Source organism: Syngnathus typhle, linkage group LG22, assembly GCF_033458585.1.
Source record: "Syngnathus typhle isolate RoL2023-S1 ecotype Sweden linkage group LG22, RoL_Styp_1.0, whole genome shotgun sequence".
NCBI lineage: Eukaryota > Metazoa > Chordata > Actinopteri > Syngnathiformes > Syngnathidae > Syngnathus > Syngnathus typhle.
In genome coordinates this window covers 2862987-2889972 of record NC_083759.1, presented here as the reverse complement: position 1 = coordinate 2889972, position 26986 = coordinate 2862987, and the positions used below count along the sequence as shown (strand labels likewise).

Sequence of the window (26986 nt, the reverse complement as noted above, 5' to 3'; positions counted from 1 at the left end):
AAAAAACTTCACACACTCGCTCGCTCAGTCTCTCGCCCCTCTGGTTTCACCCTTTGGGGGGACCATCTGGACTCCATTCTGTCAGTCGCCACAAGCCTTGTTGTGGTCTGAAATGTGGGCTTTTTCTGCATTTTTTTCTTTTGTCATTTGATGAATAACATTAGGAACAAACCTAAATTGTGCGGTTTTGAAATGATCCCAAAGGATTTATTGATCTACATCAGGGGTCTCAAACTCATTTTTTCAGCGGGCCGCATTGTCGTCATAGCTTCTTTGTGATTGCTGTCAACCCAAATAAATGCATGAGCACCTCATATTATATACAGTAAAAGCTACAAAACAAACTGACAAATAACTCGTTTTCAAAAAACTAAAAACTGGTCAAATATTTAAAAAAAAGAAGATATTATTAAAAGTGAAGATAATTTGCAATTCTAGTAATGACACACAAATTTGATGCACAATTTTTCTTCGCGGGCCACATAAAATGATGTGGCGGGCCAGATCTGGCCCCCGGGCCTTGAGTTTGACACCTGTGATCTACTTCATTAAGTCAAAGTAAAATACCTTTTACGTATCCACTTTTTTCTACATTTCTACCTCACCTTTCCCGAAATGAAAAATAGTTGTTGTTATATTGTTATCGAATTGAATCCTCAGACACAACATTCCAGGCTCACTTTGAAATAAAACAAAAATAAAAAATGAATGAAACCATGCGTTAATGTCGACCGGAGGGATTTGAAATCTGACCTCAAAACAAACGAAAAAACTGTGGCATTTTTACAGTCTAATGGAACACAAATGGACATGCCCTCAACTCTGCGGCACCACTCAATAAAATTCATTAAGACTTGGAGTGATAAAGAGAGGCAGAAAGAGCGAAAGAGTTATTGTCTTTTAATAATTCCTGCTAGTCTTTTGTCATTTGCAAGGGATCAATAAGAAACCTCCATCTCCAAGACATGAGCAGCCAATCAGCATTGGAGTAGTGCCATAGATCAGGCCGATCAATCAATAACCATTTAGCCCGGGTGGAAGGAAAACGGCTACACAACAAAGAACTATCAAACATTCATTAATAGTCAAATAGGTTTTGTGCTTTACCCGCCCATCACTAGTAGGGGTGTGGGGGGGTCACATATCACTTATCAATAGGACAATTGACAAAAAGTTGGACAATTAACCAAACTTACGCTGACAGTTTTTCGCAATGACGGCATCGCCGAAGAAGCCATCATCACAAGTGTCGCAAGCCACGCCGCCGTAACCATGACGACAGTGCAGACACCGGCCTGTGATTGGATCACAGCTGCCGGGTGTAGACAAGTCCAGGTTACCGTTGCAATCGCAGGGTCGGCAGGAACCTCCCGGGATTGCGGGTTGTCCGAAATACCCGTTGGAGCATCTGGGAGGAAGCAAAACCAAGGAATAAAACAAAGCTAAATTGAGGGTGGGTGATATTGATAGAGGAGGAAAGGGGGGGGGGGGATGAGAGGAAGAAAAGAGGAGAAGAGTCTTCAGATTGGAGAGAGAATTGAGTTTAGAGAGGAGAGACTGGGAAAGAGTCAAGAGCAGACAGCCATTATTACCGCTGACCCTCAATAGAGCTGCTTTATTAGCTTTTGTGTGTTTGTGTGTGTGTGCATGTGTGTAACGGTAAGGTAAAAAATTAGGAGGAAAAATATTGAGACTTTTATTGATGACTGTGCCCTGTTTCATTCTATTCCCATCTTGATGAAGTTTCATTTTAAAAGAAGGTCTAGGGAAGTGACACTATTTATACTTGTGGGTTCCGAAAATGAAAAGGCAAGTTACGCATATGTCCCTGGATGAACGGAGACAATTGTGAATGTTTGGCATTTTAAAAATGTCTTTTTGGAAGCCACAACATTTATAAGAACAATGTCAGACATAGCAACACCACAATTGATGACCTTTTTATTTTCTCTCAACTTGTGCAATCAGGTGAGCCACCACCCAAAAAAAAAAATATTCTGACCTTTATGGTAAATTAAATCGTAATGGCCGGGAGAAAGTTAACAAGGACATTTTGCCGATTTATCAGTCAGTGGATTCACTTGATAAAGACCACAGAGGCTACATTTGTCAAGATTCCCGGTAAAAAAAAAAAAAAAAAAAAAGCTTTGTTTTGTACTTATTAAATATCCTATTTAGTTCCCGCTTCCTCTCAGTTTTTGTCTGCCATTTTTGTTGTTTCTGTCACGTTAAGTGTGTCAGCATTTTTTTCAACACTTAACACAGTTGACTACAACTAAATGGATCGCCCGCAATTTTGGTACCAGTCCAAATTCGTCACTGGTGTGTTCCGGACGAAGCCCATCTGCCATTAAAAGTCTGGAATGGCAGCCAGTCATTTTGCCTCACCCCTTTGGCTGATGGTGTTTATAAAAAGACTAAAAGGGCAGACTTAGAGATTCTGCTGTGGGTAGCAGAGTCAGGAACGCAGACTATGCAGGGGTGGGGGGGGGGGGGCAACATAGCAGCTGCAACTTATTGTATTTATACTCTGTTTCTACATTTTGAATACTACTACAATATTTCACCTTTTGCCCAATCCATCATGCCTAAAGGGGTTCGTCTGTATTTACTCCATGTGTCATCCAACATGCAGACTAATAGCCACAGTTAGGCAGACTTTTAATAGTACTACCGTAATGGCCCGAATGTAAGACGACCCTTATTTTAAGACGACCCCCCTCTTTTTCAAGACTATTGATTTGCCTCATTCAAATCATACAAAAACTGTCTCCATTTTCTGTTATCTCTTCTCTTGTTTTCTTCTAATTTCTTTCTTACCGCTATTTTTTATTTTTCTTGTTCGTGCTACCACTATTTTTATTTGTATTCTTCGTGACCTGGGGAGTTAAGTTCAGCATTCGCTTTAAAGATATCTAGCAATGTGAATGGACCCCGAATGTAAGACGACCCCCACTTTTTCAGTCTTGTTTCAATGCAAAATAACACCGTCTTATATTCGGGCCAATACGGTAATTTTATTTTTTCTTTAAGTGCGAATCAATTTTCTCTGTGTGTTTTGGGATGTCAAACAAATGAGGGTTTTACACAATACAGCTGACAACATACTGCCAGGAAGGCTTACACAAGCTGTCCATTACGAAGAAAGTTAGCTTCAAAGCGGGTGGGTAGCTTAAGAAGAGACGACCTGACGGGCTATTATCGGATCACTGAGGATTTTTTTGTCATTGATTGACTGCAACTGATGAGAGGAAAAGATACTGGAGGAAAACAACAATGAAGAGCAGCTCTTGAATCACATATTCATACATTGTGTGTGTTACCTGTCACATCTTGGTCCAGAGTATCCAAGCTGACATTGGTCACACAGAAGCTCTCCTCGCTCTCCAAGGTGGCAGGTTGGGCTGAAACTGTTGTCAGGACGCCCAAGATGTTTATTGTTGATTCCGTGACGTTGTCCCACAGCAGAGAGCGGGACGGCGAGGATGACGATAAGGACCGGAGGACAGAGATAGGTTAGGGCCATTGTTCGGATCCCTTGGATATACACGCCCGTGTCTCCACTTTCACTTGGATGTTCTCACGTTCGCACTTGTAGCATGCTGGACACTTGGGTTTTTACAAAAACTCTGCTCAAACTGTGCCCCAAATGGAGACTGTGTGAGCGAGAGAGACTTTGTGAGACCCTCCCACTTCCAGGAACTATAGATAGTTCTGTTGGATCAGGTTCCGAGCCCAGACTGGTTCATTAGCTGACGGTGTGAGCGCAACTGACCCGTGTACACAAAACAGAATAAATTCTCGTTCAATAGTTTGCGAAAGTCTTTTAAATTTAGTAGTATTTGCAAAAAGATGTACAAAAACAGATTTGCGCATTGTGTTACATCATTCTGCGAGTCATTTTTACAATTTTTAACTTGTTGCTAAATAATGTAACCAATATAGTATGAACAGCTCGTGAAAAGCAAGCTGACGTCTATAACAATAAATAGTAACTATGTCATATTTCTGTGAAAGTGCCAATTAAAATTTAAAGTTACCCAAAGGCAGAATATTGTTTTAATATACTGTATAATATTTCTTCAAAGGATGTAAATTAAAAACCATATCAAACTGATCTCATTTGTGATGGATGGGAGAAGTAATTAAAAATAAACATAACATCAACTCATCAAGAAAAAAAAACATGGCGTCAGAGATGACTCCGATTAGAAAGGGGAAGAAAATTGAGATTGACATATATACAGAAAATTATTGATTCATTTTCTTAAGAGCACAAGTAAATGAGATTAGATGGCGTGCTGGGTAACGGAGAGAAATAATTTGAAGCGTGTTTATGATGTCAGTAATTGAGCCCAGGTGGAAATGAAAAGCAACCACAACTGATTTCTGATTGATTTTCCTTAAATCACCGAATATATTTTTTTATATGCATTAATAAGATCTTTGACATTTTTGCAAAGTGGAACAGTCTGCCTGGTTGACTAGCTGTTTGAGTGACAGGTTTCGGTGCAAGGGAATAGAGGGGCTATATTTAAGGGGTGGGGGGGTAGGCCTGGCACCTCCAGGCTATTATTACTGCAAGGGGAGGTGAACGGGAAGATGGGAGGGGCCGGGGGCGGCAGACTGAATGAGAGATGTGTCTCTCTTTAGCTCTGGGGAGGCAGTTCGGACAAGACTAACCGCCACAGCATCATGAAAATTCTCAGCTGCTGTGTGGTAGGAGGGAGAGACGGTGTGTGATGTCATATGAAAAAGAATACAAACTAAAATCCTCAGAGTTATCATTATTTGTGGTACCGTATTTTCCGCACTATAAGGCGCACCTCCAATGGATGGCCCATTTTAAAACGTTGTTCATATATATAAGGCGCACCGGATTATAAAGCGCTTAGAATAAATAACTCAATGTTGCCCAAACGTTAATGCAATCACAATATAGTAAGACTCAAAATAGTGAAAACAATAACGATATATCAATAACTCAACGTTGCTCAAACGTTAATATCACGCAACACACAAAATAATCACGTAAAGCTTATTTTAATAAATTAGTCCTCATCCACGAATCCATAATGGTCCATATATAAGGCGCACCGGATTATAAAGAGCACTTGAGAAAATTGGAGGATTTTAGGTGCGCCTTACAGTGCGGAAAATACGGGAATTAAAAATAGAGTAGGGGCAACACGCCAAGAGGTTTTAACTTCCTTCCTTTCAAAGGATGGAGTCACCAGATTTTCGGGTGGATCTTCGATGACATTTACGCCAACTGCTCTGTTGATATTTGAGCTTAACAACCAGGCAGCGGCTGTTTTTCTGTGAAGATTAAAAAGAAAAAAAAAAAGACAAAAGAAAAAAAAAAAAAAGGGCAGAGAAGATGAGAAGTCCAAGAAGGAATCGAGTGCCACTCAAAGGTCAGCAGGGATAGATTGAGTCATTTGATGGCAATTTTTAGAATTAGCCGCAGTGTCGAGATAACTTACTTGTTACTGGGCAAATTGAGAGGGCAGGCGCACGGCTGACAATCTGTAGCTGACCCGTGGGTGGCATCGCCGTAGTAACCGGGCTGGCACGTCTCGCAGTGAGGGCCTGCGGTGTGGTGGGAACAATCCTGGAGTAAATATAAAATAAAGGTCACATTAGTAATTCCCAACCATGGTTAAAAAAAATCATTAAAGATGGTGATCACTTGAAATGGACCAATTTCTGTTTATTTATTAACACAAAGAAAACATTATTTTTGTATATTTTGGGGGCAAAGGTCAAGGGTTAATAGAATCACAAAAAGCACTCAAACAAAGGTTTCTATCAGATGCTTTTCACAGATCATTATGAGGCCGGCAGCCGAAAGGATAAACATACCGAAGGTTAATGATGTGGTACAGTATGAGCATCAGATCGCCTTTTGTTACCATAGTAACCAAGCACTTAGGGCTTCAATGAGATGAGCCAGAACTTTGTAACCGACGTGCTTCATAATCAAGCAGCAAATCGGAGTATTAGTGAAAGTCAAACACGGTGCTAATTCAATTTAGAAAATGCTTTCATCACATGCACTGCTTAGAAATAATTGTCACACTCTGCTTTTTCATTTATATGGGAACGATAAAATACAGTTCCCTTTCCTGATGTACAAAAAAAATGGGAAATGATTCTTTTAAAGCGTATGTATGTATGTTCCAGTACATTTCCTCTTTCAATCAAATATCTCGACACTAGCACACGCTGCGTTAACCTGCAGAGTCGCAAGAATATTCAAGTCACTCTGCTTTGGGCGTCTATTGCTCTGTCAATCACCGTGGAGGAATATGTAAAACGTGCGCACATATGTGTGATTAACTGTCAAACCATCTCACACCTGATACGAGGTGTGGTTGAGCGATTACCGTATTTTCCGCACTATAAGGCGCACCTAAAAACCTCCAATTTTCTCAAAAATCTGACAGTGCGCCTTATAATCAGGTGCGCCTTGTATATGGAGCAATATTGAGCCACTACAGCAGGCGTGTCCAAAGTCTGGCACGCGGGCCAAATGTATATATCTTATATATGGACAAAGTTTTCAAATGGGCCATTCATTGAAGGTGCGCCTTATAATCGGGTGCGCCTTATAGTGCGGAAAATACGGTAAAAAAAAAAAACACCCACCAAGCTGCCACGATGTTTGTCAAATAGCGTTTAGATGGTGCTTGTTTCTTTTTGGAAGTAGTTTGTAGTAATGTGTGGCTCATTAGGGACAGGTGAGCTATTTATTTTCTAACACTTGCTCTGTTGGTGTTTATTGCCTTGAGAGGACTGCTATTCGATACTGTGATGTACACGCCTCAATTCATTGGCCCTGAATTACGTTATTCCTTAGGCAGTAGCATTCAAAAGGGGGCAAAAAATATTTTACCAAGCAGTGTCCTGTAATTTGGTGGCATTGTGTGGCATGGCCGTGACATTGACACGCTTCACACACGCCATTGTATAAGTTTCCATCCACTCGTCGGAATCCAGCGACACAAGCCTAAAATCAAATTAAATGTTAGGTTGATTATTTTCTTGCCGTAGTTTCTCTGTAATTTATATTAAGAGTGAAGATTCCCTTTAAATGCGTTTACCTCGCATGACGTTCCAGCATATCCGGGAGGACACGGGCACATTTCGACAGCCGACGCTGTTCTTTCTCCTTTGGCAAATGGATGACCTACTTGCATGGAGAATAAGTGGAGTCTAAACAAAGACAAAATATTTACAATTTTTGAATGCATCATTTATTTAAGCTAATTGTGGTCCATTGAGTGGAAGCGTTCCTGTTCCTGTACCTGTACACAGCACTTGGTTCTGTACTGTAAGAGGCTCTGACCATCAGTCTGGTCATGTTTGCCAAGACACTCATAAAGTCCCTGCGACTGATTGGCTGAGCAGTATCTGAAAGCAGGAAGTTCTCAGGAAGGAGAGCGATCCTGTTGGTACTCGGTGAAGTGGGATATACGGGTCGTCCGTACCTTCTGTCCATAATCTTGATCCCACCACCCTGCCAGAGATTAATCTTATTTTAGAGCTACAAGTCCTGATGATATTCACAAACAGATTTGAGCAAACGGAATTTAGCTTCCTATTTGATGATCTCTTGTTGAGCAGAGATTAATGGCATGTTGCGGTTAACGCAGAGTGACAAGCGCTGATGGAGAGAGAAGGGAGGGACAACGTGAGCCCGCCGTGCCAATAAGCCATTAAATAACAACTAATTGAGAAAGGAAATGGAAGGCACAAAGGGAGACGGATAGCTGAAGTTGTGCTGAGGTGGACGCAGATGCTGCTTACGGTTTATGGACCGAGGTACGGAAGAGAGGAACTACAATTGCTAGTCTACTGGAAATAATGGTCTATTGAAAGACACATTTGCAGCAGATAGACAAGTGTGGTCTAATTTAATGTATGTTTTTAAATTTTTATTTTTTTATTTTGTCTTTTTTTTTGTTTTCATGTAGATTTTTTATTTTTTATATATACATAAGTAAATTAAAAATATATACATCTATATATAATATAACGCAAAACTGACTAATTTGTACATGGTAGAAATTTGAGTGATGGTCATGAGTTGAGGAAATATGATACTTTTGTTTGGGTCACAGTCAACAGAGCTACTAAATTATTTATCATTACAGCATAACACTGAAAGGCCACAAGACAAGAATTAAAGTACTGCAATTATCTTTTTATTTGATTTGAGGACGCACGGTGGTTAGCACATCTGCCGCAGTGGGTTTCTCCATTCCAGTGTCGCCCAACATCTCCAAAACACATTTCTAAATGACTTTCAATTGTTCGTAGTGTAAATGTGAGGGGCCATGTATGAAAGAATCGGAGATGCTTACAATGCGTATGTTAGCGTGCTTGTTGGTGACTGTCAGAAAAAATACGGCATGTCGGGCGGATTGACTGCCGAGAGACAGACAGCAAAGAGAGAGACAGCGAGCAGCTTGACAGCATGTAGGTGGTTGGTTATTGTCATCGTTCCGAGCAGCTTTTTGTTGACGACAAGGCCGACACTTGTATTCCTCCTCCTCCTCGCAGTCTGTCACGCTCACTGACATGTCTTTAAATAACATTAGCTGATTCTACATCTTTCACTTTTTCGATACATTTGTCTTTCATTTGGTTTCCTCTCAACCATTTTATTTACTCAAAGATTCCAGAGAATAAAACTTATCCAGTGGTTATAGTAACAATTGTGGGAGCAGCCATTTAAAAATGCTCCATGAAGAAATAATAATTAATATTTTTTTTTTTTCCCCGAACACTTACCTCAATGATAAGGTCTGGCTCTGAAGTGACTCTAATACCCTGTTCCTGCTGATCTACAGTGTAAGACACAGTGTACACCATGGTGCCTCCATATGCGGGTAGCTGGAAAAAAAAAAAAATACGACAAAAAATGTAAACACTTTTTTTTTTTTTTTAAATTATAAGACAAAAAGAAGTCTGTGGGGAAAAAAAAAGCAATGTGTTGAAACATCCCTCGAAAAAACTTTGGGTTCCCAATTACCGTCTGTTTATTCGCAGGATTTGCTGATTCTGCACTTTTGTTGGCCCGCCTACATTGGCGATGCCAATAACAGGAGAAATAATGTCTTGTAAATCCTAGCCATTAAGAAAACAAATATTTAATTACATGCTTTAATGCTCGATATTAAAATGCAGACACGGTGCACTGCTGGAGCATGAATATCATCCAGCCCTCTGTCACTTTGAAGATAATTAGGATATGTTTGCATGTGAAGCACTAGAGCTCAGAATTCTATATTTTAACCCAAAGTTCTAAAGTTGTAAAACCCGAGTAACCCAACTAGTGATTGATGTTTTGTCATTCCCAAATCTTTATATACTGTATAAACGCAATAAGAGGATTTCTGTCAACGATACAGAATCGGCTTTACAGTAGATAGCACAACGCTGTGTCAGCATCATGGCGGAATTCATTCCTCTGAACCGTCATACAAGGGGGGGTGACGGCCATAAAACCAGATAGAAAGGGACGATGTTGGGGATGAGCAAAAAAACTGTGCGGGAAAGTTGCAGGGAGGGGGGGGGGGTTGTATAGAAGTGGATTTAATACCTCTATAAACCTCTTCCATCTTTTGCACTCATTCTTAGACCTGGAGGAGGAATCACCTATTTCACAGCTGAATGAAAACACACACACACACACTGTACTGACCATTTTATTGACTAACACTTATTCTCTATCTAACCCCATTTGCTGATTTGGACTCTGGACAGCAGTAAAATCATAGTTGAAAGGCATTGTAGAGCTAGCGTGAAGGGGTTGCATCATCTCCCTCACGATTAACCAACATGCCCTCCAGTATGGATGTACCATCTAATCAAATGGAGCCAGCACTTAATAGCGGTACTGTGAACGTACACAACACAAGACGACAAATTGGCTATTACCGTAATAGTGTGAATGCTGATACAAGACTATAAAACCGATAACCCCCCCAAAATATATATATACCGTATTTTCCGGACTATAAGGCGCACCGAACTATAAGGCGCACCGGACTATAAGGCGCACCATTAATGCATCATGTCAGATTTTTAATCCAAAGCAAATCATTCTCCATTTTATCTTTTTTTTATTTGAACTTCAGACGCAACAAATTACTTTATCATCACAAAATAAGGATCCACAGTCTTTTTGATTGATGATTCATAGTCTTCAGCGGGCCACTTATGATTGATTTGATGACACAATGCTTTGGGCCGGTTTAGATTTAGGAATTTGGTCCATAGATAAGGCGCACCGGACTATAAGGCGCACTTTCGGCTTTTTAGAAAATTTTTAGGTGCGCCTTATAGTCCGGAAAATACGGTAGATTAATACACAACAGTCTAAACTCAATTCAATGAGAGTCATCTCGATGATAAACAATGAGAGTGTTTTTCCAGGAATTCTAAGCATGTAGAAGGAAAAGAGTATCCCGTTCAATGCTCAGAACTTCCTCAATTTCAGACATTGAATGCGGAAAGTAATCAAAGACTCTGCCATGGCAACCTAATGACCGAATCTCTGCACTGGGGAGAGGAAATAAAAGGGAGCCACCGTGGGGAGCAGAAAAGAGCAAGAAAAGCTGAAAGCATGGGGGCGAATGGAATTAGAGTGGACCGAAACAAAAGAACAATAGTGGCACTGACACACTGGCAGCGACAAAAGACATCAGCGCGATCCCCCTTGAGAGCTCACTAAGCCTGTTATTAACTCTGGTGACCGAAATAGAGAGGAAGAAGGTATCCTCCTTACGGTCAGAACCCCAATCAGAAAGTTCACATATGAGGAAAGCACGGCTACTTGAAAAAAAAAGTCTCTTTTTACATAAATGAACCCAACCGATGTGGAATTGTAAAGCGTATGTTTTTATCACTATGAGCACTTAATACCTGAGCAAGAGGAAGATCGTTAAGAACACAGATGATGAAGAAACAGTATTCTGACCTATATTTATTACGTCCGTACATCCTCGACGTGTATAGCAAAGAGACCTGAATGACAAAGCTTAATGCATCGGTGTCAAACTCAAGGCCCGGGGGCCAGATGCAGCCCTTCATATAATTTTATGTGGCCCTCCAAGACAGATTTTACATCAACTTTGTGTCATTACTAAAATTACAAATTGTCTTCACTTTAAAAAATATTTCGTAATTTTAAAATATTTGAAAAGTTTTTACTAGTTCGCTTTGTTGTATATCGAAAATGTTGACATAAGGACCCTTCCTGGGAAACAATGCGGCCCGTGTCAAAAATTAATTTGACACCCCTGCCTTAATGTGAACCTTCTAAAATTAGTTTGTTGTGCTTAAATGTTTTGTTTGCTTGTTTATTCCACCATGACTGAAGTTGACAACTTCCAGACTTCAATATGAAGTTGTAAAAAGTATTCCTATAATAATATGATATCGACGACGTCAAACCAGAGATCCCATAATTCTCCTAGACTGTTTACGCTGTTGTATTATGTTTCAGTGATGAATATATTTTCGAATCCTATCGGGAGTAACGATTTATTTTTCCATGGGGACCATAGGACTGACGTGCACACACTTTACAGACACACAAATGCGTGTGTGAGACAGCAAATTATTTGGCTGACAAAAAGCGGCACAAATCTAAAGTGATTGATGTAAGGCCGGCATTTCAGCCATGTAAGTGGTGAAAAAATGAAGAAGGAATGAGAGGAGAAAAGAAAGTGGAATGGGGCAAATCCATCTCATGCCATTGTGAGCAGATTGGGAGTGACGCCGCACACCAATGTCTCACACATCCATTCTCTTAAAGCTGGCGACGGCTTGCGATCCTGGCAGATAAACATTTTCTCACATAGGAAGAAAAAAAAAAGTGATTTCATTTATCAAACTGATATGTCACAGAGACACAAACAGGAGCATGGTTCTTCCTTGCGTTTGCCTTGTTATTGGACAAGGCACCATGCAGGGAAGATAAATCTGATCAAAACAGTCAGACTAACTTTAAATACTCTGACACGAAAGGCAATGTCGGGTTTTTTGCAGAGTTTATATTCAGTGAGGATCCATTTGGTTTGTCTCCATCTGTCACTCCTTTCCCAACAAGTGTCTGTCCTCATTCCTGCTTTTCTGCCTTTATTTGGAGTGACAGCAAATGTGTGAGTTTACAAGGTGGATGGAAGCAATTACCGTACTTTCCGCACTATAAGCGCACCTAAAAAGCTCCAATATTCTCAAAAGCCGACATTGTGCCTTATAATCCGGACCAATATGGATTTGTGGATGAGGACTAATTTATTAAAGTGTTTATTTTGTTTGTTGTGTGATATTAATGTTTGAGCAATATTGAGTTATTGATATATTGTTATTGTCACTATTTCGAGTGTTACTATATTGTGATTGCATTAACGTTTGAGCAACGTTGAGTTATTTATTCTATGCGCCTTATAATCCGGTGCGCCTTATACGGGCAAAGTTTTAAAATGGGCCATTCATTGAAGGTGCCCCTTATAATCCGGTGCGCTTTACAGTGCAGGAAATACGGTAGTCTACTTGACTACTGTTTAGCCAGTGACGCCATTGTTTCTGACAAATAAGCATTCTTGTGAATGAGCACTTCTTGGACCCAGACAAGCAATAAAATACCCAACATGCTTTCTGGACCAATAAGCATCCACTAAGCGCGTCGACGGGCCAATGAGCATCCTCGACTGGAACGACACAGCAGGTCATGCATGAATTGAGGGAATTGTCACGCATATACTTAGACGGCCACGGCTAGCTTGTCATTACACGAGTCACTTCAAATGACACGCTCGAAAGTAACGGGACTACGTTGTGTGTGTGTGTGTCAAGTCAGAGTATCTCTGTAACACGATCCTTGACTGAAGCAAATAATCACTTTTTCATAGCGTGTACACACAGACAGAGCAGACAGCGCCATTTGTTTCTCATGTTCAGATGCATCGGTTCTGCTTTCCATGCCAGACAATTATCGGACTGATAAGGCTTTGAGTATTTGGATGCTTTTATCCCTTGAACGTGCAGTAGAGCCGCTTGCAGTTGAGAAGATGTTTTATTTTCAATGATATATACACAATCTGAACACACACAGCTCGAAGACAATGGAAGACAAATGACTCCGAATCCATAGTAGCCCCCCGGGTTGCCCCAATGGGATAGATTAAACTTCACTCCACAACTCTTCAACTCTCACAATTCTTAGTGATTGATTTGAAGTTTCTTATATGTGTCTGGATTCTTCTTTTTCTTTATTGGGTTGTTTTTCTCTTCCTTGTTGACGATTGTTTTGGTGGCTGTGTGACGTCGTGATTTTTGTAGCTCAGGGGTGAGGATCTTTTTTTTTCTTTTTAGTATTTCGAAAGTGTTTTAAGTGTCATTGAAACTTCCCAAAGGTTTGCTGGCTGAATCTTGGACATTTTACTATTCGGAAACTCCAAAAGAATTTCAAATCTGCGTGCAAAACGAAGAAAGCTTATTTTGAAGTTCAACAAGCCGAACGATATTTATTCTAAAAAAAAGACAGAAAATATGAGAGGGCTAAAGATGAGAAAGAACTGAGAGGAGATTCGAGAGGCATGATTAGGGAACAGGAGTCGAGAAAATGGGCGTCCTGGAGAGAGACGAGGGGGGCCCACAAAACGAAACAAGGGATGGTCGGGGGAACGAAGAAGTACAGACAACTAAATGAAATGACAAGCCGGGAGCCCGCGGGCGGCGAAGTAATGAAATGCAGTCGGCAGTCTCTTCCTCCGAGCTATGACATCACAGATCTGTGGAAGAACAGCTCCACTTCACAAGTACGGACTCTGGCTATTTGCCAGCGTAAGTGTTACGAGTCTAATCATGTCTCCATTTGACAAAACATCCTCTCACCTTGTTTCCCAAATATGAGTCAGGTGTATTCCAGTAGTAAGCAGAGCCAAGGCTTTCCACAACATCTGCATGGTGGACACTTAGATATTGAGGTGTCACTCTGTGAATGGGCCACACGATTCGTCCAGAATCTCCGCTCAAGTACCAACCAGTCAGTGTGCTCTCCTGTATTAAAAAAAGAAGATGTATGGAAGACTTATTGGGCCTTGAAAGTTCCGTACTGACGTGTTTGGGTGCGAAGAACATGTCAGCCACACATCGCTGGTGCAATTAACCTGACCTTGGCTTCCCCTTTGGAACACGCGTTCACTATCAGTGTCTAAATCGAAGCTGCCATTCTGTCAACGTTCCCCTCGTCCCATCACCGCCTGTCAGTCAGACTGTTTTCTTCCTTTCGCCTCTCGTTCCGTCTCGTTTTTTTTCCCGGTTTCTCTTAGGTGCTCTTCCTCAATTGACACCGTCCAGCTTGGTCAACTGATGTGTGAAAACGGGTTCATCCCTTTCTCCAGTTCCTCTTTATATTCCTTTTTCTGTGTAATAATAACTTCACTTATCTTACTTAGCAGCTGTCTGTGTCTGCACTTGGATCCTAAACCGCCGTTTAACACCCGCCGCGGATTCCTCCGCCTCCTCCCACCCGAGTATAGAACAATGTTTGCTTGTGAAAGCCAGAAAGGCAGATAATCCTAATCATAGTTTGTGTGCCATTTCTTACATTCTGATAAACCCACGTGGAGGCAGAGCACTGGCTCACTACGCCCATGCAAGAACATTTCTCGCAGCCGCGGGGATTGTCGCGCTGGAGATTGTAGAAGCCGAGTTTGCAGCGGCCGCAATTTGCTCCTTCCACATTCTCCTGTGGAAAAAAAAAAAAAAAAAGACAATGAGGACGTAAGCAGAAAAGAAATGACATCCTATTTTTCCTCCCATGACTTTTTTATGTTTGCATTGTGCCACTGTGTCGAATAGAAACTGACACACTGTAATGGATAGTCTTGATAGTTCTTGTTTGTGTGTGTGTGTGTGTGTGTGTAGTGTGTTTGACCTTGCACAAGCAGGGTGAAGTACACGGGTCATTGTTGCTGCTTCCCTCAACGCTGCAGTTACACGGCTGACAGTCAGGGTAGTCCTTATAACCGATTGCACATCTAAAGACAAATGGATTTAATAACACCAAAGATGAACATGATGAGTATTAAAAATAAAAAAAATGCGTAAACTATAGGTAAACAGCTGACCTTGCAAAATAGAGGAGACATTACGAATAATTAAGTCCCAACAGAAAATTGGCTGTTAAAAATGAGTTGACGACGCTGCTTATTTTACAGGCCTTAATTGTTGGTTCACATGAAGATGATCTGATTTAAGGTGACGGAATAAATTTGAATAATTCCGCCCGCGTGAGTAAAATAATGCTACAAAAGAAAGCTTTTATTTAGTGAGCTTAAAAGGTGGTCTCAATTGCAGCTTGTTGGTAAATCATTCCAAGTTTTAATGAAAACTTTGAAGGCAATTTCCAAAGACTAATTGGAACAGACAACAGCTGAAAGGTTCAGCTCACCTGTCACTATCTGTGTGTGTCTGTGTGTGTGTGTGTGTGTGTGTGTGTTACCTGTCACATCGCAGGCCGCCAAAGCCTTCCTTACAACGGCATGACCCCGGTGGCTGAGCTGTCAGTCAGACAGACAGACGCAAACACAAGCACACACATATTTTTAAAAACAAGCGTGTAAGGGTGAAGTTGTTCTTTCTCTGAAGTGTCTGCGGCTTGTAAAAAAAAATATAAATCTGAAAAATCACAGTTTGGCCCAGAATTATTATTATTTTTTTCAATATGCATTTTCTTGCAAAAGAATTTTTTCTTCATTTCTTAAATATTTAACCAATTTAAATTGAATTTTGCTATCAAACAAAATGTGGACTTTGCTTTCACTTACTTTACCTGATTTTTTTTGTTTTGTTTTTTAATCACACACTGCACATTCACAACATGATTAAGAATTAAATATTATAAATGAACCAACATTTTTTTTCTTTTACTTACAAGGCGTCGCCTTGCTTGCATCCTCAATACAAGTTAGACCAATCGAACCATGCGAGTCACATGAGCAAGGAATGCAAGGCTTGTCATCCTCGGCGTCCACCTCGACAGAACAAAAACAATGAATATGAAGTCGTTGACTCGCATAAGCTAATGTTCAAATTCGACTTTACTCACTCCCGCAGGTCTGTAATAGCCGGTAACGCAAGTCTGGCAGTTGATGCCGTCCGTGTTGTCACGGCATGAAATACACACCCCACCGCCTCGGTACTGACCTTGGACATCCAGGCTGAGCGAAAGGTCAGCTACAGTCTGATTAAAGTAGCATTCGTCAGCCTTCCCGTGGCAGTTACATTCTAAAAGTAAGAACAGAAGTTATTAACACTTTTTCTTTTAGGCATTATAAACAACACGGAAGGATGATTTGGTCATTCTAAAAAGTTGGGTCTCGGGAAAGGCTGCTCGCAAGCGGAACAATTTTGCTTGTCGTCTATTTCTGGAAATATGTCTCATTGATTTTGTATATGCTTAGTCACTATCAATCCACACATTTCCACCAACTCTCTTCATTGATTTGTTGTTGGTGCATTCAAAGATTTAACGATCCAAAAAGAGGAACATTTTTATGTGCAAGACTAAAAGGATAGTAGTTTTCACGGTTCTGTTCTGTTCATCGGCTGGAACGTCTCAACTTTGAAGCTCTAAATGCAACCCTTCCAAGGATGTCCCCACTTCTAAATTAGCTGTGATAGGGTCCAGCTCACCCATGACCCTAATCAGGACAAGCACTGTAGAACATTGTTGAATAGATGTAAAGACTACCACTGATTTCCATGCATATGTGTTTTTTTTTTTTTCAGTAGCTTCCAACCAGCAGTCCCTCTGGAACGGTAATGTGGTCGATAAAGCGCAAAGTGTTAGCGAGAGGGGAAAAAAGCAACGCAAGCAAGCAAAAAAAAAAGTTGATGTTTCAAATACATGACAAGTACTGAACGTGTTTTATAAAGGCTGCAAATGTGTCATTTGACCTTTGACCTCCTCTCCTCACCCATGCACTTCTGTTGGGATTGACAAATTATTTTGATCGTATGATTATGTTGGAACGTTCAACATTCCCTTTCCAAATGACGTGGAAACATTCTTGCTTAGTTATCTAAAAATGCTCCACTGATATCTGTTTTCCACAACCTTGTAAAACAAAAAGCTAAGACCCTCTGCACCGATTAACCAGTTTGCAGAGGTGACCTGTTCACTCTCACCCACCAAGTTGATCGTTTTCCTCACTCTACCTTTTATGCAAGAACCACACGTGAGACAGTTTGCCCACCCTGGTTTTCTCCGCTTGCAAGCGTAAAATGGGCAAACTGTCTCACGTGTGGTTCTTGCATAAAAAGTAGAGTGAGGAAACCAACTTCTGTATGGAGTTGGCTTCTACATGAATGCAGACATCAGAGATGATTAGCAGGCTCGCACTGCATATTCAATAAGGCACTGATGGAATAATAGGGGGAAGAGAACGGCCGGTTTGATCTCGAGATCGATGGAGGGCCACGATCTGGGTTTTTTCTCGCGCTTGGCACCGATGCGGTGTTAAGACGCCGCCAGATTATTACATCCGGCAATAGTATCTCTTGTAAGCCGGCATCCCCGTGGGCTGCCATTCAACGCCCCCCCCCCCCTTTTGATCACTTCTAAAAAGGATTGGAAAGGTGATGACACAATGCATTTGATTGTTTCCTTTCATATTGTGATCGGTCAATGTTTAACTCATCAGCGGTGCTGTCAGAAGGAGTTGGTGAAAAGTTGGATCATATTTATATATTGAATGGGTTTCATTCTTTTCTGATAAATGAGGTCACTAATAATGAATCGTGAATCATTTCCATGGCGGTAGTTAGATATAATTGCTGCTAGAATTATGATGAAGTTCTTGGAAAAATGTATCATAAATTCCTTTTTTTTGCCTGCCATGATCAACTGACCAAACGTGTAAAAAAAAACCGTTTTTTATTTCAACTTACTCTCACAAACATGTCGAGCGACGAAGGTGCCGGCCATCCAGGCTTGTTGGTGGTAACCAGGGCAACAACGATCGCAGCTCTCGCCGCATGTGTTGTGTTCACATTCACAGCTAAACTTCTGCATAAGAAATCAAATCTTAAAATATAGCAAAGATTTTATGTTGATTGTGATATTTAGTTGTGAAGAATCTCAGCCTCGGGTATCTTCATCCAGCAAATAAAAATACGGCTTCACGTGGCTCAACAACAATCCACTAAATGTTCAAATAGACAGGCTGCAAAATGTAATTACGGGAATCTGTAAGTGGCCTATCAAATAATAATGTATTCACAAGGGAGAGCAATAAAAAGGTCTTGTGTTCCTTTCCACATTATCAGCTGGTAACAAATGGCTTCACTAGCACCTTCCTGAGAGGAAAGAAATCATAACACAGTTGGGGGACCATACTCGAATGGACGACATCTGCCAATTTGGAAGCTTACTAATTCAATTTAGTAGTTGCTGTAAATTGGTTGATGAGGAGAAGGTGCCAGATTGAAACGAGTACAATAGCACAACACGGGGCCAAGTTTGGTTAGTTTGGCATGACTGGGTATCCCCCTCACTTTTATCTGAGCTGCAGCTTTTTTGGCTTGGGCTTGCTTTTTATGCGGAGCGCGCTTCCTAACAGATGTTCCGCGGACAATCAGTGACAAATCAGCTCGCAGGTCTCAATCGTATCTGACCTCTCAACATCTGCCCGGGCCTTAATTGCGACGATGGGTGTAGAACGCTGGTGTCAAACTCAAGGCCCGGGGGCCCAGATACGGCCCGCTACATCATTTTATGTGGCCCGCGAAGACAAATTGTGCATCAAATTCGTGTGTCATTACTAGAATTGCAAATTGTCTTCACTTTTAATACTATTTTTTTTAAAATATTTGACCAGTTTTTACTCATCTGATTTGAAAACGAGTTATTTGTCAGTTTGTTTTGTAGCTTTTACTGTATGTAATATGAGGAGCTCATCCATTTATTTGGGTCATAATGGCCCTCCGAAAGAAAGCTATGACTACAAAAAATGAGTTTGACACCCCTGGTGTAGAAGAATTAAATATACCACCAAAAAATCAGTCAAGCTGTATTGGAAAAGAAAATAAGAATAGAAAATAATTGCTCGGATGTAATGAATAATGAAATACGGGTCAGCGGTTCATGGAGCTGTTTTTAAGCGGGAGACGTGGGACTAACCCAAGAAAACTACGGCATGATAAAATATAAAATATAGCCTATTAAAATATAACTGTCTTTAGTGATGATTAAATCATTTTAAAATATTCCCCAATAATTAACTGTAATGCTAGTTATGGATTCTGTGATGGAAATTAATTCAGGACATTTTATGTATAAATTAATCATAATTAATTATGGACCAATGCATAAAATTTTGAATATATGCATTGATCGCCCCCCCCCCCCCCCTTCCCCTCCCCTTAGGGATATATTTCTCTATGATAAAGCCGTGGTGAAAAATTCTCAAATAAACTGCAACTGCATAACATCAGATGAATTCAATGACATCATCGTCTCGCGAGCGAGAGAGTGTAACCTAACCGTCACATGAGGCCTGAGGGTACACACACAGGTCAAGAGGCCACAAATCGTGAAAGATCAGGTGTCTACTTTCAAACACTCTTTTGAAATGACGTGCCAGACAACACCTGGGGACTCAGGTGTGGGGAAAAAAAAGTTTTTTTTCTTGACATGCGAAGGAGAGGTTTACCTTGGTAATTCTGTCGAGTGGACAGGCCTTGGCGTGACCGTAACAGATGCACATCCCTCCCACTGAAATATCCTTAATGGAATAATAGTACTGAGGAGGAACAACATTAGAAGATTCATAAACATGAGGACGTTCAACTGATTTGTTTTCAGTCTCTCACCCGTCTCGTTACGATAGCGTCGATATCTTTGGGGTCGCGCAGTGTCAGCGTCATGAGGTCGGCGTTGAGCGTTCTGATCCTCTGAAGCACCAGTCGGATGTAGCGGGCCGAGGTGAAGTTAAGCAGGGTCGAGGACGGGTCATCCGCGCTGGGACGGCCATTGATTAAAGAAGTGTGGATCTATACAAGGCAAAGATTATTTATTTATGGGTTAGCACTGTTTTCATAATTCAAAATATATGGTATATATATAATTTTTATTGATGTCCATTAAGATCATTGTCAACAACATACTTTTGTCAGCCCTTCTTACTAATGTGGCCAAAAACAACATTTGGCATCTGTCAAAAAATTGTCAATTTTGCCAAATGTGTGTGTGTGTGTGTGTGTGGCAATGAGAGAAAGGGGGGGGGGGGTACTTGATGGGTGCAAGCTGCACACTTGGAAGATTGCTGTGTAGGTGTGAACGTGTTATGAGTGACACTGAGTGTGTGTGTGCGTGTGTGTGTGTGTGTGTGTGCGACTCATTATAGGTTGCACTGTGATCAGACGGCTCGGGAGCTGTCAACCACAAGCATGCACGCACACACTCAGACTCCTCCGTTACTTGCAGCTCTTGACATCTCTTCGCTCACACACACACACACACACACACCCTCCCCTCCGGTGTTCTCCCACAGGACACACACACAAACACACATGTACAGGATAAACACATACACACATGGGGAAATGTGCACACGTATCCAGACAGGCAAATACAATTAGAGGCCTGTGTTGCAAATGTGTGTGTGTGTGTGTGTGTGTGTGTGTGTGTGTGTGCATCCTTCAGTTCATTAATGTCAGTTATTATTTCACTTTTAGCATCGCACATAATTGCAGCAAGACAATTCTAAACATCTTTTTTATATACATATAAATAAGCAACCACTGTCGTCAGAAGTATTTCACTTATGTACAATTGTACGTTGTCTGAAATAACGATTTTAATTATCACATTGAATTTTTTTTTTTTTTTTTAAATGTCCTCCCCCTGACCTGCTCCGGAAAAACAAAGACAATTATTTCATTTAGTAATCTATTTGTGAATGCTAATCTTTCATCCCCTTAAGATGATCACTACAATGTAATCCAAATAACATTACCTCGCCGTTCTCCAAAGGGTGAATCTTAGAATAAAAAGATGTGCAGATAACTTCATCATCTCTGGTGTATGACGGAGGTCCCGTCCTCGGATTCATGTTAAACCTGGTTAGACACTCGGTATCTGTGAGGGCGAAGAACTGCCACGGTTCAAAGGTCTCGCCATCTATTGAACGCTCCAAGATCCAGTTACCTGGAGAAGGAAATATTTTCAAGATATTCATTGTATTCCCAAAGGCAATGTCGATGCTGAATATGAACTTTTTAATGTGCTTCCCCGTAAATCTTTGTGTGGTCCAAAATAGTGCTTTTTAAATAATGACGATGCAATGCAACGCTTACCCGGGCGAGGCGAGTTGGCAGCCTTAATGATCACGTAGGCTATCTGAAAAACCTGAAAATATAAAGAAGATTAATGGAGTTTTAAGCATACTTGTGTTTACATATGGATGATGATTCCAGATATGTCTCACTTAAGAAAATGGGGGAAGCCCAATAACTATTTCTACACCACATGAATCCTGTACACAACATCATAAGTACCGTATTTTCCGCACTATGAGGCGCACCAGACTATAAGGCGCACCTTCAATGAATGGCCCATTTTAAGACTTTGTCCTTATATCAGGCGCACCGGACTATAAGGCACACCATTAATGCAGCATGTCAGATTTTTAATCCAAATCAAAACATTCTCCATTTTATCGTTTTTATTTCAACTTCAGACGCAACAAATGACTTTATAATCACAAAATAATGATCCATAGCCTTTTTGATTCATGATTCATAGTCTTCAGCGGCTCACTTATGATTGATTTCATGACACAATGCTTCGGGCCAGTTTAAATTTAGGAATTTGGCCCATATATAAGGCGCACCAGACTATAATTTTAGGTTTTTAGGTGCGCCTTATAGTCTGGAAAATACGGTAGGTTAATACACAACAGTCCAAACTCAATTCAATGAGAGTCATTTTTTGATGTGGGCAGCAGTGTCACATTGCAGTGGTGCAAGCAGTGTGTGTGTGTGTGTGTGTTACATTTCAGAGTAAGCTGATAGCAGTTACTCATACATCGTACAAAAGAGAGACTTTCACATGTGCTGTGTTCATATCAGAGTAAGCTTTGATTCATTTCCAAGTCCATGAATTAACATGGCGTCAACACGTTAATGATTCATTTCTCCAAAATATTCAAATAAAAAATAAATCTGTGCTACTGTGGATGGATTGAATTGTACAGGTATTGGATACCATTTTTAATCTACCAAAAACATTAAGATATATTTATTTACAAAATCAAGACAAGTAAAAACTTAAGACCATCAAACATGTTTGGGCCAAACTAAAACTAAAAAAAATTGTCTGGCTCTCTCCTCCAACATCAGTGACATGGGACCTTAAAAATGTTCTCTTGGAAGAATGGACATAAAAAAAAATTGCACACTCGAACGTCTTGTACAAAGTTTTCCCCAAATACAGATAACTGCTTTGAAAAAACCTCACATCTGGTTTCTCCAAAAACAAATTTGCTCATATTCAGATGACACAAAGCACTCAAAAGATTTGACCACAGCTAAAAGTAGTGCCCAACGAGCTCTTTCAAGGATTTCTTTTACTCCTCCAGCTGACCATTTAAGGCCTTCATCCAGTGTTTTAGGGTAGCCTGCCATTAAACAAACTGTAAGGAATACATGTTATGTCTCTAAGCTTCGGACAAACAATTTCGGACAAGGAACAGCTGTTGTTTACATACCACACGATAGTAAAAATCGGAATTAATCGTTAAAAGGAGTTAATTGTGAGACTGAGAACGGTTATGCAAGCCAAGTCAGTTCTGGGATGCTAACATAAAAAAAAACAAGAGACAAGCTGACAGGTGCATCTGCCACAAGACAAGCCCTTGAAATTTACAGTCACTGGAAATGTGTTAAGATCTCACTGGACTAATAAAGGCGTTTCTGGCCCGCTTCTTGACGCAGTCAATTTTATTCCTTGGCTAAGTTGCAGGCAAGGAAGTAGCAGAAATTCACCATGGAGTCGTCTTATTGACCCGGGTCTGCACAAAGACATTTCGAATGTTGCAGTACTGTGTGGAAAAAAATCAAATAGGGTTCTGAAACTGTTTTTATTAGTTTTTTCCACATCTGGTTTAGTAATGAAGAGATTGCAGAAGAGCAAAGTGCGTATTGTGGTATTCATAATGTGTGGATATTAAAATGACTTTGATTGACAGCTGCTTTCGCAATCCCGATCGCTCTGAAAGCTTCAGCTCCCGCCTTCCGCCAATCAGTGTATCATTAAACCGCATTCATCAAACTGTCCACGAATCATTTCCATAATAACTGCAATTTACCAGAATCGTGAACTGGTTCAAAATTTCACAAAAATGTTAACAGTGATGTTATAAAGGAAAGTAATGACGTGATTTAAGCAGTCTTAGAAAAGTTGCGGCTGTTGATATTATAGACAGAAAACTTTTTTTTGTCCACTTTTCATCATCTCTTTATTTTTCCTTGCCCTCCTGGGAGTTTAAGATCAGGGGATGTTTGGGAATAATTGTCAATTTTCGGGATATGTGAAGCCCTTTGAGACTTGTCTGTGATTTAGGGCTATATAAATAAACTTGACTTGACTTGATCTAAATTAACAATATCCGGCACATATTTGCACCCAGGAGCATGAGCTGAAATATGACTCAGAAAAATGTGGCCTTTTAAAAATAAGTTGGCTCAGAAGGTGGTCGCCAAGAGAAAGAATGTCTCTAGCATTAAAAAGCTCTTAAAGAACCTGCACTGTGGATGGAGATGATTATTATCGTCAAGCCCGCACTCTGTGGCACTCTATGGAACCTTGACTAGGACAAAAGAGGTACATGACCTGGTTTTAAAAGCTCTTTTGAAAATAACGCCAACTTCCAAAGAGCTAAATGGGTATTGTCAGCGATACAATTTCCATCCACAGATGATGGAGTCCCAAATGTGATTTGATTTCATGCTGACATTGCAGTTTGGCTTCTTTTGTACCTGTTTCAAGTCCAACGTGATCGTCACATGGTGATACTCCCTTCCATTCTTGATGGATGGACTTTGCCACCAACGGTTGGTCCCATCAATAGCATATTCGATCGGGTGGCGCTCTGTTGACAAACATAGCAGTAGTCCTCCAGAAATTTGTTTTGGGAAAATACAAGATGGAGAGTCTCTCTTACCAAATGGTTTTGCGCTGTTCTGATTGCAGACTCGACATTGTGGGTTTCTTATAGGCTGACCTGGTACATGTTCTACTAGTTTACAGAACATCTCCGGCCCAGATAGACCACATGTAGCGTTGGCTGTAATATTCGCCATGGTCGCCAAGTTCAAAACAGCCGGGAATAAACCTGGAATGAAAGAATTACAATGCAGCAAATATTTACCGTATTTTTCGCACTATAAGGCGCACCAGATCATAAGGCGCACCTTCAATGAATGGCCCATTTTAAAACTTTTTCCATATATAAGATATAAACATTTGGCCGGACTTTGGACACGCCTGCTGTAGTGGCTTAATATTGGTCCATATATAAGGCATACCGGATTATAAGGCGCACCCCCGGCTTTTGAGAGAATTGGAGGTTTTTAGGTGCGCCTTATAGTGCGGAAAATACGGTATATATTTATATATATTCAATTCTCAACATGTGACGGTCTGGCAAACATCAGACACACATACCGAACATGAGAAGCATGAAATGTCAAATATCCGAGTCTGGTCCGAGCGGGACGAGTCATTTTTCAACAGGTGCACTACCACGAAAATATAAACACAGATACATAGAAATGTAAAAAAAAAAGAAAAACGTGTGAACCAGAAGTGGAGTGTGTCCAGATGAGAGCAGCTGTTGGAGCAGATGTCAAATACTGTCGAACTGTGAAGAACATTGGAGACATCCAAATAATCTTTTCGAAATGTTCTCACACACATCATCTTTGATATTATGTCCAATAAAAACTCAGTGCTACTGTTAATGGAAAATATTTAACAACAAAATAGATGATAACTAGATGCTAAAATTACTAATTTAATGTTCTTTCTTTCTTGGCGCATCAAATTGACTGGGCCTTCCAGATCTTCTTAGAAGACATTTTGTCATCAATTACTTTAATTGCCTGGAAAATTGGTAGACCAGCCAAAACATCCTCAGGGAATTTTAGCGAATACTTAATGGCTTGGTGATGACTCATCCCGATTTGGTTGCGGGTTACATGGGTGATAAAAAGAGAGCAAAACAATGGACGCAGGGATCGGATTTCAAATCCTTCTGCCTTCAGGTTCTTCGTTTTTGTCTCGCTGCCCTAAAGACCAAAGAAATTTGCCCGTGTGTTACTCCGTGTAAAATATGCGCCTTGGCTCAATAAAGGTTGGGAAACACTGGACTAGAGAATAGTCAACCAGGCAACTTGATCAATATCGTCACTAAAACAAGACAGTAGTAATGGAGATCAATCTACATTAAAGCCGAAAATGTCCCCAAGGTTTCTATATTACAATGTGCAGGGAAACGATGTTTGCTGCTTCTGTCATGAGAGAAGATGAGTCTTCATTGTGTGTGTGTCCCACTGTGTGTGTGTGTGTGATGGATGTGTTATTGTTGAGTTTTGGGGGCTAGATGTAAGCATGATGGAATAAAAAGGAGGTTAGGAAAGACGGGATCATCTCTCTGTGCACCTCCTTCCTCCAGCACTTGAGCGTTCCAGGCTGGGTGGGGGTATGGAAAGATTGATGAAGATGCCGAGATGGATGGAAGGATTCTCAGAGAACGATAGTGTTGTTTAAAAGGGTCAAGGCTGGGGGAGAGATGAGGGATGAGACTGCGATAATCCGCTTTATTCGCACGTAGTATACGGAAAATGTGAATGCATCTACTTCGAAAAAGTTGTGTGCAAGTATAAACCCCCAAAATGAAAAATGGTAGCCTGCAAATAGAGTTCGGAAAACTGACGGGCACAGTTAGCCGTTCCGTTTAAAAAAAAATAGAAAACTAATCGAGCTTTTTGTGGCATTATTCACCCCCTAAACAAACAGTCTTGATAAATGTTCAGACAGGCACAACTAGGAGAGTAAAAAAAAAAAAAAAAAAAGATGAAAGGGATAACACGCAAACCGCTATACGGTAAAGCCGATTTTTCAATAATATTTACGCACTCGAAGTGAGAAGATAGTCGACTTCACTTCACGCAAACAACAAACCAGACGCTATCTGGGAAACAGCAGCAGAACAAAACTCATTTCCTGTTTGGAAAGGACATTGCAATCACCTCAAGATACTCAGATTGATAACAAGACCGCAATATATCGGAATTATTTTTCATATTAAGAACTGAAGTTTTACTCCATGTTATACTTTCCCTGTAAGTGTCCATAAAACGGCTAAAATATGGATCAAATCAACTTTGACATGCACAAAGCAAACAAGTGAGCCACACGGAGATCTGCACAAACATACAACCTAACCTCTCTGATCTCTGCATATCATAAGAAAATCTCTCGTGTACACTTCAAACCCTCGACATTATTCAAAGGAGCAATGCCAGAATGCAAATGTCCGAATCATTTGGACGAGAACTTAACCAGACGGGAGAGGATCCAGATGAATGCAAACATCTGAAGGTCTCATTTACATGAGATTGAGGAACTTCTCTCAATGAGAGCTGAAATGGAAATTGAGAAGTAACAACAACTTCCATACCTCAGCAATTCTGTGTATTCTCATGGGAATGCCCCGGATGAGAATTTGAATATGTCGGAATTTTGGTCTTAATATATTGACTAGGAAAAAGAAATCAGTGACGACAACAAATTCATAACAGTGACATATATTTACGTTTCTATATCCTTTGGTAATCCAACCGTACTGTTGACTAAAAGGTGATGGAAAATAATAACCACCAAATATCATTTTAA

The 26986-nt window shown here is 40.5% G+C and overlaps 1 protein-coding gene across 7 annotated transcripts in view; it reads right to left on the bottom strand.

Annotated features, from left to right (window-relative positions):
* The window catches only part of lama2 (laminin, alpha 2), a 65955-nt gene that overhangs the window by 29922 nt on the left and 9047 nt on the right, over positions 1–26986 (bottom strand). For all 7 annotated transcript variants that reach the window (XM_061269992.1, XM_061269995.1, XM_061269994.1 and 4 more), the window contains exons 2-21: positions 24252–24422; positions 24067–24179; positions 21385–21436; positions 21045–21235; positions 19900–20079; positions 19740–19829; positions 17977–18094; positions 16133–16311; positions 15959–16058; positions 15527–15584; positions 14960–15062; positions 14630–14770; positions 13915–14079; positions 8800–8901; positions 7311–7522; positions 7107–7218; positions 6899–7012; positions 5487–5614; positions 3324–3410; positions 1197–1408 (exon numbers count right to left, since the gene is read on the bottom strand). In XM_061269992.1, the coding sequence (XP_061125976.1) occupies positions 1197–1408; positions 3324–3410; positions 5487–5614; positions 6899–7012; positions 7107–7218; positions 7311–7522; positions 8800–8901; positions 13915–14079; positions 14630–14770; positions 14960–15062; positions 15527–15584; positions 15959–16058; positions 16133–16311; positions 17977–18094; positions 19740–19829; positions 19900–20079; positions 21045–21235; positions 21385–21436; positions 24067–24179; positions 24252–24422 (2628 nt within the window). The remainder of the gene's footprint in view (positions 1–1196; positions 1409–3323; positions 3411–5486; positions 5615–6898; positions 7013–7106; positions 7219–7310; positions 7523–8799; positions 8902–13914; positions 14080–14629; positions 14771–14959; positions 15063–15526; positions 15585–15958; positions 16059–16132; positions 16312–17976; positions 18095–19739; positions 19830–19899; positions 20080–21044; positions 21236–21384; positions 21437–24066; positions 24180–24251; positions 24423–26986) is intronic.